Genomic DNA, 20,397 nt, shown 5'->3' with positions numbered 1-20,397 from the left:
GGTTGCTGTGGGCAGAGAGGGAGAAATTTCAGGGGATCTGACCCAAATTTTTAATTCTTCTCTGGTCCCGGGGAAGGTGGCAGAGGACGGGAGAACAGCTAATGTGGTCCCACTATTTATATTTAAAAAAAAAAAAAAAAAAAATTTGTCACAAGTAGGCTTACATTAACACTACAAGTAAGTTAGTGAGAAGCCCCTAGTCACCACATTCCAGGACCTATTCGGGTACATTGAGGGAGAATTCAGAATGTCCAAATTACCTAACAGCGCGTCTTTTGGGACTTGTGGGAGGAAACCCACGCAGACACGGGGAGAACGGAGAACGTGCAGACTCCACACAGACAGTGACCCAAGCCGGGAATCGAACCTGGGACCCTGGAGCTATAAAGCAACTGTGCTAGCTACCGTGCTTCCCAGCCTTAAGGAAGGTTGTAGAGATAAACCAGGGATCTACAGATCAGTGAGTCTCAAGTCAGCGGTAGGAAAATTATTGGAGAATTTTCTGAAGGAGAGAATCTGTCTCACCAGGTTGACACCACATTTTTGGGTATGCCTGGTGTTGCTTCTGGCATGTTCTCCTGCATTCGCCATTGAACCAGAGTTGATGCCCTGGCTTTCTGGTAATGGTAGAGTGGGGTTATGCCGGGCTAGGAGGTTACAGATTGTGGTTGTGTACAGTTCTGCTGCTGCTAATGGCTCTCAACACCTCATGGATGCACAGTCTTGAGTTGCTAGATCCGTTCGAAGTCTATCCCATTCAGCATGGTGGTAGTGCCACACAACACAATGGAGAGTATCCTCTGTGTGAAGACGGGACTATGTCTCCAAGGAATGTGCAGTGATAGCTGCTACCAATACTGTCATGGACATGTGCATCTGTGGCAGGCAGGTTGTTGAGGAGGAGGTCAAGTATGTTTTTCCCTCTTGGTTCCCTTACCACCTGTCACTGTCCCAGTATGGCATATACACATTATAGGACCCTGCCAGCTCAGTCTATGGTGATACTACCGAGCCACTCTTAGTGATGGACATTGAAGCCACCCTTAGTGCATTCTCCAAGTGGTGTTCAACATGGAGGAGTACTGATTCATGCTGAGTGGGGATAGTTGTGGTAATCAGCAGGAAACTTCCTTGTCCATGTTGCCACAAGACTTCTTGGGGCCCAGAGTCAATGTTGAAGACTCACAGGGCAGCTCTCGCCCGACTGTATACCTCTGCACAGCCATCTCTGCTGGATTTGTCCTGCTGATGGGACAGGACATATCCAAGAATGGTGGTAATGATGACTGGAACACTATCTGTGAGGTATGATTCCATGACTATGACTAGGTCAGGCTGTTGCTTTGTCAGCCTGTGAGACAAGGAAGAGAGAAGAGAAATTTGAGAGATGCATAATATATTCCAATGTTGCTTTGAGCCCTTATTTTGCATGATGGTATGACTTCATTCTGAGTTTTCTGACGAGCTGAAAAGTAAAATTCTTGAACAGAATGCCAGTTGCAGAGCATTTTTTTTTAGGAAGTGATTGAGGTGCATGTCATTCTGAAAGTTTTGAGGTATTCTTGGGGCTGTTATGGGCCAGGGTGTAGAGAACCCCAAAGTGTATCATGGAGTTCACCTGACCCACAACTTTTAATAGATTGTGGTATGGGGAGCACACGGCCCACTCCACAGGTGTGGTACAGCAGAAATGGGAATTTTTTTTTTTTTTTGTTTGTTTTTTTTAAAAAATATTTCTTTATTCTCCTCCTTTCTCTCATTTTCTCCCAAATTTACACCCTCCAACAATAAATCGGTAACAAATGTCAATCCCCATATCAATAACAACGATCCCATCCCACCAAACCCAAAACATTCGCCCACATGTTCACATAAACAAATGACAAAAAGGAATCCGGAATCACCCATAGCCACCATTAACACCCCCCCCCCCCTCCCCCTCCCCAACATGTTCGATGTTATCCAGTTCTTGAAAGTGCATAATGAATAATGCCCATGAATTGTAGAACCCTTCTATCCTTCCCCTCAGTTCAAACTTAACCTTCAAGAGTCAAGAATTCCAACAGATCCCCCGGCTACGCCAGGGCACAGGGTGGAGAGGTTGCTCTCCAACCCATTAGGATCCGCCTTCGGGCGATCAATGAGGCGAAGGCTACAACATCTGCCTCCGCACCAGTTTCCAACCCTGGCTGGCCCGACACCCCGAATATGGCCTCCTGGGGGCCTGGGTCCAGTTTCACGTGCACCACTTTAGAAATTACTCTTTAAAAACCTCCTTCCAGTAATCCTCTAGCTTTGGACAGGGCCAAAACATATCAACGTGATTAGCGCCCCCCCCCGCCCGTAACAGTCACACACATCTTCTACTCCTTCAAAGAATCTGCTCATCCTCACTCTCGTGAGGTGTACTCTGTATACCACCTTCAGCTGTATCAGCCCCAACCTTGCGCACGAGGTAGAGGCATTCACTCTCCGGAGCACCTCACACCAGAACCCCTCCTCCATATCCTCTCCCAACTCTTCCTCCCACTTTGGTTTGATCCCTCCCAGTGGTGCCTTCTCCTCTTCCAAAACAGCTCTGTAAACCGCTGACACTACCCCCTTCTCCAGTCCCCCTGTCGTCAGCACCTCCTCCAGCAATGTGGAGGCCGGCTCCTCCGGGAAGTTCTGTATCTCCTTTCTGGCAAAATCTCGAACCTGCATGTATCTAAACATTTCCCCCTGCTCCAGCTCGTACTTGGAAAAATATTTTTTAAAGCAAAACAATGTTTATTCTATGAACTCAAGTTAACCTTTTTAAAACATAGTGAACATCTTAGCAACCATCAATTCAAATATAACCCCCAAAGAATACAACACTTAAGTAATCCTGAATAAATTCCCAAACAACATTCAGAAGACAAAAGACCCTTTTAACACAAAGATCAGGTTTAAATTCACTATTGAGAGCAGTTACCACTTTGAAAATCCCAAATGAACATTCATAAGCTTGCAGAGATTCATATACATCCTGCTGTGATTTCAGCTTCTCCAAAACTAAAATGAAACCAAACCCAGCCTGCAGCAAAAAGCCGACAGACAGCTCAGCTCCACCCCTCTCTGACATCATTGCAGTAATAAACACCCATTTCTTAAAGGCACTCATGACAGGGAACTGAGACTACTTGTCAAGCTATAACACCTTGCAGGCTTAGTCTCTGTAGCCTCGCTGTTGCAGCTGGCAATAGGCAAACATCACAGAAGTACATGCTCTTTAAAACGTTCTTGGGTTGTAAGCATCGCTAGCATGACCATTTATTGTCCACCCATAATTGTCCTTGAAGATGCTGGTGAGCTGCCTTCTTGAACCGCAGCAATCCAGGTGGTGTATGTACATCCACATTGCTGTTAGGGAGGGAGTTCCAGGATTTTGACTCATGACAGTGAAGAATTGGTAAAATATTTTCAAGTCAAGATGGTGTGTGAATTGGAGAGGAGCTTGCAGGTGATGGTGCTCCCACATATCTGCTGTTCTTTGACGTGTCGCTGATCATAGGTTTTGAACGTGCTGCCGAAAGAGCTTAGCTGAGTTGTTGCAGTGCATCTTAGAGAAAGTACCTGGTGTCACTGCACCAATTGTGGAAGGAGTGAATGTTTAAGATTGGGTACCTATCAAGAAGACTGCTTTGTCTTGCTTGGCATTGAACGTCCTGATGTTCTTGGAGCCACTCACACCAGGCAAGTGGAGAGTATTCCATCACACTCCTGACTTCTGTCATGCAAATTTTTTCAGGCTTTGCCAAGTCAGGGAAATTAGTTACTGACCATAGAATTTGCAGTCTCTGACTTGTAACCCACAGTATTTATATGGCTAGTCCAGTTAAGTTTCTGATCAATCGGAACCACCACCCCCTCCAGATGTTAATGGTGAGGGATTCAGCAATGGTAATATTGTTTGAACGTCAAGACCAGATATTCTCTCTTGTTGGAGATGGTCATTTTCTCTTGTTGGAGATGGTCATTGTCTGACATCTGTGTGGTGCATGTTACTTACCAATTATCAGCCCAAGTCTGAATGTTTTCCAGGTCCTTCTGCATGGAAACATGGTCTGCCTCTATGAGAAATTATGAATGGGACTGAACACTGCAATAATCAGTGAACTTCCCCACTTCTGTTGGAGGGAAGGTCATTGATGAAGCCGCTGAAGATGGTTGGTCTTGGGACACTATCCTGAGAAATTCCTTGGGCTGAAGTGGTTGGCCTCCAACCACCACAATCATCTTCCTTTCTACTAAATATGACTCCAACCAGCATACTTATTTGATGAGCCTGCTTCCAAATGACCTCCTACAGGTGTTCCTCCCCAGCTGATAACACAGAAACAGCATAGTAGCAGCCAATGTACCACTGCCAGTTGTTGTTGAACCAGGTACAACCTGTACACAGTTAGTGACTTGTCCTTTTGTTGCATCAGCAATTGTTTTGTACTGTAGAGGTAAATGGCCTTAGTGTCTCAGAAAATCATCTTTTGAAGGCATAGATTTTGAGGATAGCAATATATTGTTATTGGCAATTGTGAATGTTTGAAAAAATCAGTTTATATTTCTGCTCTTGTTTAAAGTGGACGACGACAGTCACAAACCAACATGAGAAGCAAAAGGTAAATGAAGATGACTAATTGTGGAGGAATGCTGACTTAGATGTGGTCATGTTTGATTGGCAGGAGACTGAAGAAGGTGCTGATGACTGGATGAATGGCGAATGGGAAACAGTTGAGACACGTGACTCCCAGACAAGCTCCTTCGATCGCAAGGAAGCTCATAGAGCTCTGGTGGATGCTGAAGGGACGTTAAACAATCCAAGACCTTGTAGCAGTAAGTTGGGTAATCTATCGTTGGCTGAGGAGTTTATGCAGATCAGTCCTATATTACACCATAATATTTCAGACAAAATCAATTCTGATTCCTCTTCAGAAAATGGGGTTTCAGGTCATGCTGTACTGTCAGGGAGTGATGTACAGGACCTTGAAGCGTCTGGAAAGGCGTTAAAGTATTGTTCCTTCATGAGTAAACTGAATAATGAGTCCGTATTGGTTGCCTCCGATGAGATATCAGACCAACTCAGTGCTACAGAGGATCATTTACCGTTAAAAGACAGAAATCCGCTTGGACTTGAGTTGACTTGTTGTCCTAACACTGTGGATGATGATTCTATAATACTGGAGAAAAATGTTTGTGATGAAGAAGAGATAAAATGTTCTTCAGCTGCAGACACTGAAACCAAAAGTTTGGCAATGAGTGTAAAATTGCAGGAACAGTCCACAGATGAAGCTACTGAGAAATTGCAGTCAGCACTCATAACTGACAATGCAGAAATGCTGCAGGATGGACAAGAAACCAGTGCACCTGCTTGCACAATTGGAAATGGTTATTCTGGGCTTCATCCAGAGAAGTATCGAGAGGAACTGTCTGATGAAAACCTAAGAAATGACATTGATTTTAAGGATGGTAAAGTATGCTTTTTTTAACATTTTGACCACTGCCAAACTATTCATTACAATGTCTTGCCTTTATTTGAAAATGTTATCTGCAAAGGTGCTTTATTCATCCTGCACATTATATTGGTCCTGTGGTGGAGCAGGGATTCCCATGGTGGGTGAGGAATACTGCGGATTGGGGAGGGTGGAGGGTGTCCCATATGGGAACTGGTCTGGGTCTTTTCTGAAGTTAGAAATACTTTTATTTATTCTAACACTTTCAGGATAACTTTTATATAGTTTTGTCAGACTGTTCCCAGCACAGAACAATTGTCCTGGTGATTTCATTGGTGATCTTATTGAAATATTTATGATTCTTAAGGACTTGACAGGGTAAATGCCAAGTGGGTGTTTCCCCTCAAGAGAGTCTAGGACTTAGAGGGTATAGTCTCAGAATAAAGGAGTGTTGTTTTAAGACAATGGTGAGGAGGAATTTATTTTCTCAGAGGCTTGAGAGTCTTTGGAACTCTTTGCCATAGAGAACTGTGGGGGCAGAGCCCTTGTGTATATTTAAGACTGAGATAGATAGATAGATTCTTGATCAGTAAGCAAATCAAGGAGTTACGGGGAAAGGGCAGGAAAGTGGAAATGAGGAATGACAGATCAGCCATGATCCTATTGAATGGCAGAGCAGGCTAGAGGGGCTGAATGGTCTACTCCTGTTCCTGCTTCTTATGGTCCTGTGGACCACTCCTGTTCCTACTTCTTATGGTTCTGTAGAAGTTAACGCTTCTGAGCCATTGGTGCATAAACCCTTACCTGGGAACTTCCAAGAGAAATTCCCCAGTACATCTTGGGGGTATCCCCCAAATCTGCACTGGGGAGCCAGAACGTTATGGACCATAATCACACTTCGGCAGCTTGTTGCACAGGCAATTAAGTACATTGGTATACCCTTAACGCTTTGGGTACAATCCGGAAACTATACCTAAATTACACTTTAAATTGGTTTTAAAATAATGGTTCACGTTTCTGCCCAAACTCATTTGCCTGGTCTAAAATGTAAAACCTCCCATGAATTAGCACGATCCATTAATTTTCATGGGAGATAATTTTGTTATGTTTTCGGTGTAGAAAATTGGAAAGGCAGATGCTCAATATCTGTGGCAGGCCAGTTCCATGGTTCAGTGATGCCACCCTTGAGATAATGCTGGAATTGGTTAGAGGTAATTGAACTACATGTTACAGGAGAGTGGTAGGGCAAAGCCACTCGGCCAGAACATACTGACCTGTCTCGAAATGGGAGCAAGTATGCAGCCGCAGAATTGTAAGGAGGATCTGGGTGCAATGCTTAATGTTCAATACATTCTTTGCACTGGCATGGTGAGTACAAGGCGACATCCGGCTGACAGACGTCCAGGTCTGCTGAGACCACAGCTGAGCAGCTTGTGGGAGCATGATAACTTCTGATCTTGGAAGAAAAATGCATCCAGGATACTGACCCACGAGAACAGCTGAAAGCTGCAGTGATACTGAGAAGCTGGCAGTATTGACAAATTCAGCATCTCTTTTAAATGAGCTACAGGAATTGTTGAGACTGCCAGCATTGCCTCATCTGTTGTCCTTGTAGAAGCAGAGGGTGCACAATGCCAGCAGGGTTCAGAGGTGGAAGAGTTCTCCAGTTTCCCATTCTTACTAGAATGGGGGAGGTGGCCCTTGACATTATGAAGATAGTGTTTTATGACAACTGACCATTCAGATGGGGTGAAAATATATTGAACTTTGTAGATGAAGGGGATGGCATGCAGACCTCCCAGGCAACAAATTGGTAAAACTTCAGCTGCAATGGGAAAACTTGTGGGGGTGGGATGCTATCAGTGCCACAGCAACGCCACTGTGTTCCTCCAAGGAGATGGAAGACACAGAACCATCACCATCATACCATTTAAGTGCATCCTCCACCAGCGTAACCAAACTTGTATCAGTGGGTCCTTGAGTATGAGAAGAATGGGTGGCACTGTATGAAGAACATGTCTAGTCAACAGGAGGTGGTGAATTTGGTGGAATGGAGAAAAAGCACAGCCAGACTCAGTTGAGCACTGGTTCATGGCCTTGGGTGTCAAACAAGGTAATTCTACTTGGTCAAGCAACATGGCATGTGTGCCCACTGTTAGGATCCCGGGCGAGAACTCAACTATTTGTAATTTGTAAAACTGAGAAAATGTTACTGCACTACAGGAGTGATGGCACTAACCCATACATATCTTTTAAATTAAAACAAACTTTAATTTAAACATCAAATTAACCACATTAGTAAGAAAGAAATAGCTTTGCAGTTAACAGTTACAACAGTTCTTAAGAAAAAGAGAGAACCTTAACTAACTTCCTGAACCTGCCACTAAATTCCAATTCAGCAAACCAGTATATATTAAATACCACTCCTGAATAAATTTAGCAACCAGGTTTCCATGTGCTTTCCTCTATGAAGAATCTTTGGAATAAGAACCCTTTCTGAAGGACGAAACTGAAATACCTCCGTTCAGGTGAGAGTTCTAGGACCAACTGACTTTTCAGACAGACCTGGCTCCTCCCATTAACTACATCACCTGCACCCAAAGCATAAGCATTCTTTTGTTTCTTCTTGCACAATGTCTCTTGACTTGTTTAATCAGGACCAAACACACAATATCCCTCAAATTATCGACAACCCAGGGGTCCTTCAAATGTAAACAAGTAAATAGTTCAAGATGTATTAGCAGAATACTTCACCTGCAAATCAATGAATATCTCACTTTTCCGACCTCAATCACAATTCTAGCAGTCACACTGGCTGTCGGCACCTTAACCTAGGTTTCAATAATATGACTGCAAAAAATATAAAATACAATTTATTACTCCTCCCCATTTAAAAAAAAAAAAAAAAAAAATGAATCAGCAATATGGCTTCATTTTCCAAAGCTAAGTCAACTTTAAATGTTACTCATTACTAAACAATACACTATTACACTATAAATATTGGCTACAGGAATAGTGCCAGAGGACTGCAAATGTGGTCCCTTTGTTCAAAAAGGGGAGCAGAGACAACCCCGGCAACTATAGACCGGTGAGCCTCACGTCTGTAGTGGGTAAAGTCTTGGAGGGGATTATAAGAGACAAGATTTATAATCATCTAGATAGGAATAATATGATCAGGGATAGTCAGCATGGCTTTGTGAAGGGTAGGTCATGCCTCACAAACCTTATCGAGTTCTTTGAGAAGGTGACTGAACAGGTAGATGAGGGTAGAGCAGTTGATGTGGTGTATATGGATTTCAGCAAAGCGTTTGATAAGGTTCCCCACGGTAGGCTATTGCAGAAAATACGGAGGCTGGGGATTGAGGGTGATTTAGAGATGTGGATCAGAAATTGGCTAGCTGAAAGAAGACAGAGGGTGGTGGTTGATGGGAAATGTTCAGAATGGAGTACAGTCACAAGTGGAGTACCACAAGGATCTGTTCTGGGGCCGTTGCTGTTTGTCATTTTTTTATCAATGACCTAGAGGAAGGCGCAGAAGGGTGGGTGAGTAAATTTGCAGACGATACTAAAGTCGGTGGTGTTGTCGATAGTGTGGAAGGATGTAGCAGGTTACAGAGGGATATAGATAAGCTGCAGTGCTGGGCTGAGAGGTGGCAAATGGAGTTTAATGTAGAGAAGTGTGAGGTGATTCACTTTGTAAGGAATAACAGGAATGCGGAATATTTGGCTAATGGTAAAGTTCTTGAAAGTGTGGACGAGCAGAGGGATCTAGGTGTCCATGTACATAGATCCCTGAAAGTTGCCATCCAGGTTGAAAGGGTTGTGAAGAAGGCCTATGGAGTGTTGGCCTCTATTGGTAGAGGGATTGAGTTCCGGAGTCGGGAGGTCATGTTGCAGCTGTACAGAACTCTGGTACGGCCGCATTTGGAGTATTGCGTACAGTTCTGGTCACCGCATTATAGGAAGGACGTGGAGGCTTTGGAGCGGGTGCAGAGGAGATTACCAGGATGTTGCCTGGTATGGAGGGAAAATCTTATGAGGAAAGGCTGATGGACTTGAGGTTGTTTTCGTTGGAGAGCAGAAGGTTAAGAGGAGACTTAATAGAGGCATACAAAATGATCAGGGGGTTAGATAGGGTGGACAGAGAGAGCCTTCTCCCACGGATGGAAATGGCTGGCATGAGGGAACATAGCCTTAAACTGAGGGGTAATAGATATAGGTCAGAGGTAGGTTCTTTACGCAAAGAGTAGTGAGGCCGTGGAATGCCCTACCTGCTACAGTAGTGAACTCGCCAACATGGAGGGCATTTAAAAGTTTATTGGATAAACCTATGGATGATAATGGCATAGTGTAGGTTCGATGGCTTTTGTTTCGGTGCAACATCGTGGGCCGAAGGGCCTGTACTGCGCTGTATTGTTCTATGTTCTAAATAAGATGCATATCTCATCATATTCATGCATCAAAATTTAAACTTCCAGTATAGTCCATTTCAGTCTTTCTTTCCCAACTTTAAACATTCCATTCTCTCACACATCTGGTTGTGATAAAGCATCTGCAATTATGTTTTCTCTTCCTGCTACATGTATAATTTTCAAGTTAAATGGTTGTAACAATAAACTCCATCTAAACAGTCTTGCATTGCGATCTTTAACCTTCTCCAGAAATGGTGAATTATGGTCCAAATAAACTACTGTCACTGATGAATTGTTAGGAACATAAATGACAAAATGTGGAATGCCAAACTCGGTTTCCTTTTCGAAAGTCGAATACTGCTTTTGATGAATATTTAGTTTTCTGGAAAAATAACCAACAGGTCTTTCTATATCATTGTCATCATCTTGTATTCATACAGTACCCACATCACTCGCATTAATGACCACCTTAAATTGTTTGCCATAATTCCGTGTTGCCAAAACTGGTGCTGTGGTCAATGGTTTTCTATTCCTGACATTCGGAAATTTCCAGTGCGTTTTTAGAAGTTTACACTAACATTTGACACACAGTTTCTGTAGAAACCACTCATGCCCAGAAACCTCAACTTCTAGTTGGTGGTATTGGGAACTCCCCAGTAGCTTTCATTTTCACATTCCATGGGGCCATCTGATCCCATCCAACAGTATGGCCTAAGAATGTGACCTGAGCTTTTGTAAACTTATTTTTAGTCGTTTACCACCAAGCCAGCCTCTTGGAGTCAATCCAACAGTCACTTCAAAAGTTCCAAACGCTCCCTCCACGTTTGACTGAATACCACAAGATCATCCATGTACAGTACTCAATTTTTGTGTCCAGAAATGACGTTATTGGAATGTTGCTGGTGCATGCTTCATTCCAAATGCATAATTTCAAACTGGTACAGACCACTTGCCTTTACAAAAGCTGAAACTTGCTTCACTATTTCTGATAAAGTTACTTGCCAGTAAGTATCCTTTTAGTAAGTTAATTTTGGTAGTGACATTTGCTTGTCCCACCTTTTCAATACACGTCTTCCAAACGAGGAATAGTAGGATATGAACCTGACTTTGTAACTATATTGACTTTCCGATAGTCCACACACAATCGTTGCGTTCCATCGGGTTTTGGTACCATCACAATAGGTGAGCTCCAATCACTACAACTCACTTCAATGATTTAATTCTTAAGCATGCTTTCAATCTGCTTTTGAATCTGTGCCATCTTGAATGGATTCAGTCTATATGGACATTGCTTAATTGGAACTAAACTTCCTACATCTACATGTATAATCATTGTATTTCCTAGTTTGTTCCCACATATAGCTCTATGGGACTATAATAACTCTTTCAGGTCACTCCGATTTTCCTATGGAAGGTAACTCCGTGATTTATCCTATTTAATATTACTTCCTCATTGTTCAATCTAATTTGAAGAATGTCGAATTCAGAATCATCTGGATTGATCTCTTCTCCCTCAATTATAACTATTAACACATTCTCCTGCTTTCCTATTAGAATATCATTTTTTAAAAAATATTTTATTGCACCCAAGAGAATGAGGAGGTACTTGTGGAACTCTGGGAGAGAGATTGAGGTTCTTCAGAAAATTGTCACAGGGAGTGACAAGGTATTGGAGGACAAATCTCCAGGTCCGGATGAATTGTGTCCCAGGTTGCTGTGGGAGGGGAGGAGGAGATTGCCAGGGTTCTGACCCAAATTTTTAATTCCACTCTGGTCATGGGGGAGGTGCCAGAGGACTGGAGAACAGCTAATGTGGTCCGAGGATTTTTAAGCAAGGTCATAGAGACAAGCCAGGAAACTACAGACCAGTGAATTTCACATCAGTGGTTGGGAAACTACTGGAGAAGATTCTGAAGGAGAGAATCTATTTCCACTTGGAGAAGCAAGGTTTGATCAGGGATAGTCAGCATGCCTTTGTCAGAGGGAGGTCATGCTCAAAAAATTCAAACAAATTTGTTGGGCATGTAACCAAGTATACAGATGATGGTAGTGCAGTTGGTGTAGTTTACGTGGATTTCAGTAAAGTCTTTGACAAGGTCCCACATGGGAGACTTATTAAGAAGGCAAATGTATATGGGATACAGGGTGATTTGATAAGGTGAATTCATAATTGGCTTCGTGGTGGGAGACAGAGGGTGATAATCTATTGCTGCTTTAGTGTCTGGAAGCCAGTGACCAGTGGCATACCACAGGGATCTGTGCTGGGCCCTCTTTTGTTTGACATTTATATAAATGACATAGATGACTGAAGAACAAAGAACAAAGAAGTGTACAGCACAGGAACAGGCCCTTCGGCCCTCCAAGCCCGTGCCGACCATGCTGCCCGACTAAACTACAATCTTCTACACTTCCCGGGTCCGTATCCTTCTATTCCCATCCTATTCATGTATTTGTCAAGATGCCCCTTAAATGTCACGATCGTCCCTGCTTCCACCACCTCCTCCGGCAGCGAGTTCCAGGCACCCACTACCCTCTGCGTAAAAAAACTTGCCTCGTACATCTACTCTAAACCTTGCCCCTCTCACCTTAAACCTATGCCCCTTATTAATTGACCCCTCTACCCTGGGGAAAAGCCTCTGACTATCCACTCTGTCTATGCCCCTCAATTTTGTAGACCTCTATCAGATCTCCCCTCAACCTCCTTCATTCCATGAGAACAAACCGAGTTTATTCAACCGCTCCTCATAGCTAATGCCCTCCATACCAGGCAACATTCTGGTAAATCTCTTCTGCACCCTCCCTAAAGCCTTCACATCCTTCTGGTAGTGTGGCGACCAGAATTGAACACTATACTCCAAGTGTGGCCTAACTAAGGTTCTATACAGCTGCAACATGACTTGCCAATTCTTGTTCTCAATGCCCCGGCCAATGAAGGCAAGCATGCCGTATGCCTTCTTGACTACCTTCTCCACCTGTGTTGCCCCTTTCAATGACCTGTGGACCTGTACTCCTAGATCTCTTTGACTTTCAATACTCGAGGGTTCTACCATTCACTGTATATTCCCTGCCTGCATTAGACCTTCCAAAATGCATTACCTCACATTTGTCCGGATTAAACTCCATCTGCCATCTCTCTGCCCAAGTCTCCAAACAATTCTGAAGGAGAGAACTGGGGGGGGGGGGGGGGGGGGGGATCAGTAAGTTTGCAGATGACACAAAGATTGGCTAGGTGGTTAACAGGTCAAATCAGGGCAGGATCTACTCCGTTAATGGTAGGAAGAGGGGGAGAGTTATAGAACAAAGATCTAGGGATACAGGTTCATAGCTCCTTGAAAGTGGAGTCACCAGTGGACAGGGTGGTGCCGAATGCTTTTGGCATGCTTGGTTTCATCGGTCAGAACATTGAATACAGGAGTTGGGACATCTTGCTGAAGTTGTACAAGGCCACACTTGGAATACTGTGTTCAGTTCTGGTCACCTTATTATAGAAAGAATACTATTAAACTAGAAACGGTGCAGAAATTATTTACTAGGATGCTACCGGGACTTGTGCTTTGAGTTACAAGGAGAGCTTGATGTTCTCAGCCATGGCCCGCTGTGACCGGGCCACACACAGAACCACCGCTGCAATTTCCAGGTGGCTCTCACACATGGCTGCCTGTGAGGCAACTACCCTGTCCTGGGCCTCTGCCAGCACCTGCACAGAATGCCCCAGGCCTTGGACATGCTGGGGAAGTCGGCCCAGACCGATACCTGCAACCATTAACAGCACATCAACCCAGCCATCTGAATTTTAATCGGCAATCCCCGGGAACAATTGCTACAAATTAGCAATTGAAAGCCAATCCAGACCTCTCGGCGCCAGAAGTGGCTGAGACAAAGAGGTGGACGACCACCCCCTGATCAAGGAATCGCCCCATTATTGGAGCATATCGAACCCAGTGATTGGGACCAAGTCCAAGGTCCGCCCCAAGAGGCGGGAAGCCCCTAGGGACTAAAAATAGGGTCAAGTTCAGATCGACCCTTCTCCTACTCTCAACCTTCGAGACCCTTCGACGAAAGAACAAGTAAGTCTTACTCCAGCGATCGCTACCAGATAGGTGTTCCAGACTATCGACCTGTACCAGCCTTTTTGAATCCCGCAGGCCAGACCCAATTCGATAAGCCATTTGTTTCCCTGACCTGGTGGGCCATCACAAGTTAAGTATTGGCCTTTAGTGGTAGGTAATAGTCTAGAAGTAGGATTATTGTATAAGTATTTATTGCTGTATATAATAAATGATCGTTGATTTAACATTTACTAAGCGGTGTGCTGTATTATTAATCATTACTTGAGCTTGAACCACGTGGCGGTATCAGAAAGATACCTGGCAACTCGTGAGCAAAGATGACAGAATTAGAGCTAATAAAACTAAGGCTAATAAGAGCAACAGCCTGCAGCTGCTGGATGCTCGCCGACAACTCCTCATGTAGTCCCGGTGACTACATCTCCATAATCGATGGGACTCTGTTCCAGAAGCCCAAAACCCATCTGGATGGCAGCTAGACCCTGGGTTCGGGCCGCCCTCCAAACATCCGCCACCTCGGGATTTCCTACCTCCACCTGATGTACGGGATCAGCTGTTTGGTGAGCACCACAGAGTGTCCCAGGAGCCTCTTCACTAAAGTGCCCACTCAAGATGAGTGTCTCTGGGATGGTGGAGGGTGTTGGAGACAGTTATGATGGGAAATCAGTGTCATCCCCGGACTCAAGCTCCGGTTGTCTTGGGTCACAGGAATCTGGCTCCTTAAGGCACTGCTGGCAGGTCTGGACGATGTTGCTGGTGGCGCTGTCTGCCACCTGCGTCCAGGCACAGTGGCGAGTGGCAGCCTCCTTCCCAGGCCTCTCCTCCACGGCGTCCTGGAGGGTCTCCAGTTCGACGTCTGTAAATCGTAGGGTCACGCATCTTGCTGCCATCTTGTTGGCTGGATGGTGTGTGTGGGGAGTGAAGTGTGTATATGCAACTGCTGCTTGTCAGCCTCCTGATGTCAATCGCGAATCTAGCATTAGTTTCTCATTGGAATCCATTGTATTCCATGTGGCGCTGGTGCTAGCTCCTTAACAGTCGCTGGATTGGTCCAGATGCGGCTCCAGTTTTGCTGTCGTGGAAGTCCACGAATCCTGCGCCAGCGTCAACAGTAAGACTCGCGAATGGAGAATTCCACCCCATATTTTCCTTTTAATTGGATGCAAGGGGCCTTAATGGCTGACAAATTTCACCTGACCTTTTGCAATAGGTGGGCAGCACAGTGGTTAGCACAGTTGCTTCACAGCTCTAGGATCCCGGGTTCGATTCCCAGCTTGGGTCACTGTTTGTGTGGAGTCTGCATGTTCTCCCTGTGTCAGCATGGATTTCCTCCGGGTGCTCCGGTTTCCTCTCAGTCCAAAGATGTGCAGGTTGGATGGATTGGCCATGATAAATTGCCCTTAGTGTCCAAAAAGGTTAGGTGGGGTTACTGGGTTATGGGGATAGGGTGGAGGGGTGGGCTTAAGTAGGGTGCTCTTCCCGAGAGCCAGTGCAGACTCGATGGGCCGAATGGCCTCCTTCTGCACTGTGGATTCTATGATTCTAATAGCCATGTTTGTCAAGCTCCTAGAAGACTAAAAGTGGATTGCAAATAGCCGCACCCAAACATGGGGATATTTGAAATTCAATGTGTTTTCTACATGAGTAGATAGAAACTCATTGACAATGGCTTCCCTGGAAGTGTGAATAGACCTGGAAGAATGGGAACCATTCAAGTTTAATGGCTGAGGTATTTAAATGGTTAATTATCTCCGCTAAAAGACAATGGATGTGTCTGAGCCCCAGACCTACACTAACCTAACATGGAAGTATGATTCGATTGGCATAACAGCCAAACTAATGAGGAATAAGAAACCTGCTCATTTTCCCTCCCCCCAACCTACAAAGGCAACCTCCCAACTATTGAAGCAAACACAATTGCTGAACAGAGCTTTTCAACTTCAGCCCTTCACTCCAGTCAACCAACACTCGATTGCAAGCTACAGGCAAGCATTAGTATCTTATAAAGATGAAATTCATTTCAATCCTTTGTGTGCATTTAATCTTTGTATGTATTTAGCTAGTAACTGTATTACTTTTACTTAAATAACTCAGCAGTGTTTTGTAACAAACTAATTTTAATCTTGTTTAAGACTAAAACTTTGCTGCTGGTTGTTTTTAAATTGAACCATTCGTAAATTAAAAGGGGTTACATACAAAAACACACATTGTTGGCTCATGGACCACTTTGAAGAAACTCCCTTTATATGGTTATAGCCACAAATGATACACTCCTGACTATCCTTCCAAAAATATCCCATGTGTGAACTACCATCAATGGAAAAACAACAAAGCCTGCAGTCCCATGGTATTCCAGCTGAGGATTTCAAAGCTAGAGGGCCTTTGCTCACATCAAGACTCATGCACTCATCATATGGATTTGGGAGGAAAAAGATTTGTCTCCACTCCCTTACCCTGACTTTAGGAATGTGGTAAACCACTGTATTGTATTGTTACATGCCTGGGCTTGTCCTTGCAGGCTCCGCCTGTGGCTCCTCCCCTCGGGCTCATGAATGAAGGTGGCTAGTCTCCGCCTCTGATCCAGTTCGGGATCAGAGGCCAGGAGGCTTTTTGCTTGGTGTATTATAGCCTCCGTTACGTTCCCCACTAGTCCTGTGTTCATTGATGGCATATCAATTTAATACACTAAACATCTAATATGAATTCATCACTCAAGCCTGATTGCCTGGAGCTGGACCCACAGGCAGCCGACGTCACTGCAACATTCGAGCACTGGCTAAGCTGCTTCGAAGCGTACCTTGGATCCGTCACCGAACACTTCATCGACCTCCAAAAGAAGCAGATTCTCCACGCACAGGTGATCCCGCAAGTCTTTCTTCTCATCAGGGACGCCCCCTCGTATACGGAGGCGATAATGCTGCTGAGATGGAGGCGATAATGCTGCTGAAGGGACACTATGTTAAGTCTGTGAACCAGGTGTATGCTAGGCACCTTCTTGCCACGAGACGACAACGCCCTGGGGAATCACTAGCAGAATCCCCGTGTGCCTTGCGGGTACTCTGCCTGAAGTGTGACTGCCAGGCGGTATTGGCTACCCAACACGTGGAGCTGTTGGTCAGGGACGCTTATGTCGCAGGCATGAAATCAAACTACATCCGCCAGCGATTGCTAGAAGAGGGTACACTCAGCCTCCCAGAGACAGTGCAGCTCAAATGCGCGGGAGGTGGCCTACCAGAACATGGAGGCCTACATCTCTGACCGCGCGGCGACCTCGTGGGTGCTGCCATCATCCAACACGGGTGCGGCGCAAGCCTGTGCCGCGCAGCAGCCCGCCAACAGCGGAGGCCCGAAGTGCTACTTTTGCGGCCACAGTAATCATCCAGACAACGCTGCCCTGCACGGAACGCGACTTGCAACAGGTGTGGGAGGAAGGGCCACTTTGCGAAAGCCTGCCAGGCCCGATCTCTCCCTAAAGCTTCTACGCCCAGCAGAGCTGCCTGTCGGGGCTGCCCCTAGCTGCCGCGCCACCCGCCATGTGCGACCCGTGGGCGCCGCCATCTTGGATTTCGGCCACCACGTGCGACCCATGGAGTCCGCCATCTTTAACGCCATTTTGTACTTCACCTGACATGCGTGACCCATGGGGGGCCTGCCATCTTTGACGCCATCTCCGATGGCAGCCGCCACGCGTGACCCATGGGGACCGCCATCTTGGGACCACTCCACAGCTTCCCGGGAGGCCTGCTCACCCGATCGTACGCTGGCTGCTGCTACCTCCAACCGGCCTACCCATCACCTTCCGAAGCTCGCCTCCATCACGCTTTACCAGTCCCGGCCTCATCACCTCACAAAATCGGCGATGACCGTCCGGATCAACGGCCACGAGACGGCCTGCCTTTTCAACTCCGGGAGCACAGACAGCTTCATTCACCCAGATACGGTAAGGCGCTGCTCCCTCCCAATCTTACCTGCGACCCAGAAAATCTCCCTGGCTTCCGGATCATATGCAGTAGAAATCCAGGGGTACTGTGTTGCGACCCTTACTGTACAAGGTGTAGAGTACACTAACTTCAAACTCTACATCCGACCCCCATCTCTGCGCCTCCCTATTACTGGGGCTCGACTTCCAGCGCCACCTCCAAAGCCTTACTTTAAAGTTCGGCAGGCAACTGCCCCCCTCACAGCCTGTAGCCTCGCGACCCTCAAGGTCGCCCCACCCTCGCTCTTCGCTAACCGCACCCCGGACTGTAAGCCCGTCGCTACTAGGAGCAGTGCCCAGGACAGGGCCTTTATCAGGTCGGAGGTCCAGCGACTCCTACGAGAGGGGATCATTGAGGCTAGTACCAGCCCCTGGAGAGCCCAAGTGGTGGTCGTCAAGACTGGGGAGAAGCACCGGATGGTCATAGACTACAGTCAGACCATTAACCGGTATACGCAGCTCGATGCGTACCCCTTCCCCCGCATATTTGACATGGTCAATCAGATTGCGCAGTATCGAGTGTTCTCCAGAGTTGACTTGAAGTCCGCCTACCACCAGCTCCCTATCCGCCCGGATGACCGCCAATACACTGCTTTCGAGGCAGATGGCCGCCTCTACCACTTCCTCAGGGTTCCCTTCGGCGTCACTAATGGGGTCTCGTTCTCCCAACGAGAAATGGACCGAATGGTTGACCAGTACAGGCTGCGGGCCACGTTCCCGTACTTAGATAATGTCACCATCTATGGCCATGACCAGCAGGACCATGACAAAAACCTCCGGCACTTCCTCCACACCGCTAAACTCCTGAACCTTACTTACAATAAGGAAAAATGCATTTTCCGCACAACCTGCCTAGCCATCCTTGGCTACGTTGTGGAAAACTGAGTCCTAGGGCCTGACCCCGACCGCATGCGCACCCTCCTGGAACTCCCCCAAGGCCCTGAAGAGATGCCTGGGGTTCTTCTCCTACTATGCCCAGTGGGACCCCAATTATGCAGACAAGGCCCGTCCACTTATTAAATCCACCGTTTTTCCCCTGACGGCTGAGGACCGTCTGGCCTTCAACCGCATCAAGGCAGATATTGCCAAAGCCGCAATGCACACTGGACGAGTCCATTCCGTTCCAGGTGGAGAGCGATGCGTCGGACTTTGTGCTGGCCGCTACCCTCAACCAGGCGGGCAAGCCCGTGGCTCTCTTCTCCCGTACCCTCCGCAATGACCTCTGTCACCCCTTTTTTTTCACTTTTCAAGGCTCACAACCTGCCTTACTCCATCGAGGAGGTCAGGACCGTGACCACGGACTGCCAGGTCTGCGCGGAGTGCAAACCGCATTTCTATCGGCCAGACATAGTGCACCAAGTAAAGGCCTCTTGCCCCTTTGAGCGCCTCAGCGTCTATTTCAAAGGGCCCCTCCCCTCCATTGATCGTAACGTGTACTTCAACATTGTTGACTAGTACTCAAGATTCTCCTTTGCCATCCCATGCCCTGACATGACCTCTGCCACCATCATCAAGGCCCTGTACAGTCTTTTCACCTTGTTCGGGTTCCCCACCATAGCGATCGGGGTTCCTCCTTCATGAGCGATTGAGTTGCATCAGTTCCTGCTCAACAAGGGCATCGCCTCCAGCAGGACGACCAGCTACAACCCCCGGGGCAACGGACAGGTGGAGAGGGAGAACGCGACGGTCTGGAAGGCCGTCCTCCTGGCCCTACGGTCTAGATGTCTCCCGCTGGCAGGACGTCCTCTCCGATGCGCTCCACTCCATCTGGTCTCTCCTGTGTACTACCACCAACGAGACTCCTCCCGAGCATATGTTTGCCTTCCCCAGGAAGTCCAGCTCCGGGGTCTTGCTCCCGTCCTGGCTGACAGTCCCAGGGCCCGTCCTCCTCCGGAAGCATGCAAGGAGCCATAAATCAGATCCCCTCGTCGAAGGTCCTGCTCCTCCATGCCAATCCACAATGCCTACGTGGCACATCAGGATGGGCGACAGGACACAGTCTCCCTTCGGGATTTAGCACCTGCAGGTTCCCCAGCGGCCATCACCACCACCCCAACCCTACACAGTCTTCCCCCACCTCTACCCACCTACCTCAAGACCTGGCACCCACAGGTCCACCAGCAATCATCACCACCACCACCCCCGCCCATACACCGCCCCCCCCCTCCTCCACTGACTCAACAACTGGGTGAAGAAGAGGACAACACGCTCCCGGATGCGCAGGTCTCGACACCGGTGCCCACACCACAGCTGGGACCGAGGCGATCACGGCGGAATGTCAAGGCCCCCGACAGACTTGATCTTTAAGTCCACTTCACCCCCGCTGGACTTTTTTTTTTTTTTTTTAATTAAAACAGGGAGTGAATGTGGTAAACCACTGTATTGTATTGTTGTATTGTTACATGCCTGGGCTTGTCCCTGCTGGCTCCGCCTGTGGCTCCTCCCCTCGGGCTCATGTATAAAGGTGG

The 20,397-nt window shown here is 46.8% G+C and overlaps 1 protein-coding gene across 16 annotated transcripts in view; it reads left to right on the top strand.

The window, feature by feature from the left end:
* The window catches only part of LOC140398474 (coiled-coil domain-containing protein 9B-like), a 426,742-nt gene that overhangs the window by 332,967 nt on the left and 73,378 nt on the right, over nt 1–20,397 (top strand). For 14 of the 16 annotated variants that reach the window (XM_072487250.1, XM_072487233.1, XM_072487323.1 and 11 more), the window contains one exon: nt 4,704–5,487. In XM_072487250.1, coding sequence (XP_072343351.1) covers nt 4,704–5,487 — 784 coding nt within the window. Of the gene's footprint in view, nt 1–4,703; nt 5,493–20,397 lie in introns of all 16 variants that reach the window. The other 2 variants (XM_072487265.1, XM_072487257.1) reach the window with 2 other exon arrangements.

Source organism: Scyliorhinus torazame, chromosome 2 (genome assembly GCF_047496885.1).
Source record: "Scyliorhinus torazame isolate Kashiwa2021f chromosome 2, sScyTor2.1, whole genome shotgun sequence".
In the NCBI taxonomy this organism is placed as follows: Eukaryota; Metazoa; Chordata; class Chondrichthyes; order Carcharhiniformes; family Scyliorhinidae; genus Scyliorhinus; species Scyliorhinus torazame.
The sequence above is the reverse complement of the archived record's forward strand: the minus strand, read 5'-3'. Positions and strand labels throughout refer to the sequence as shown.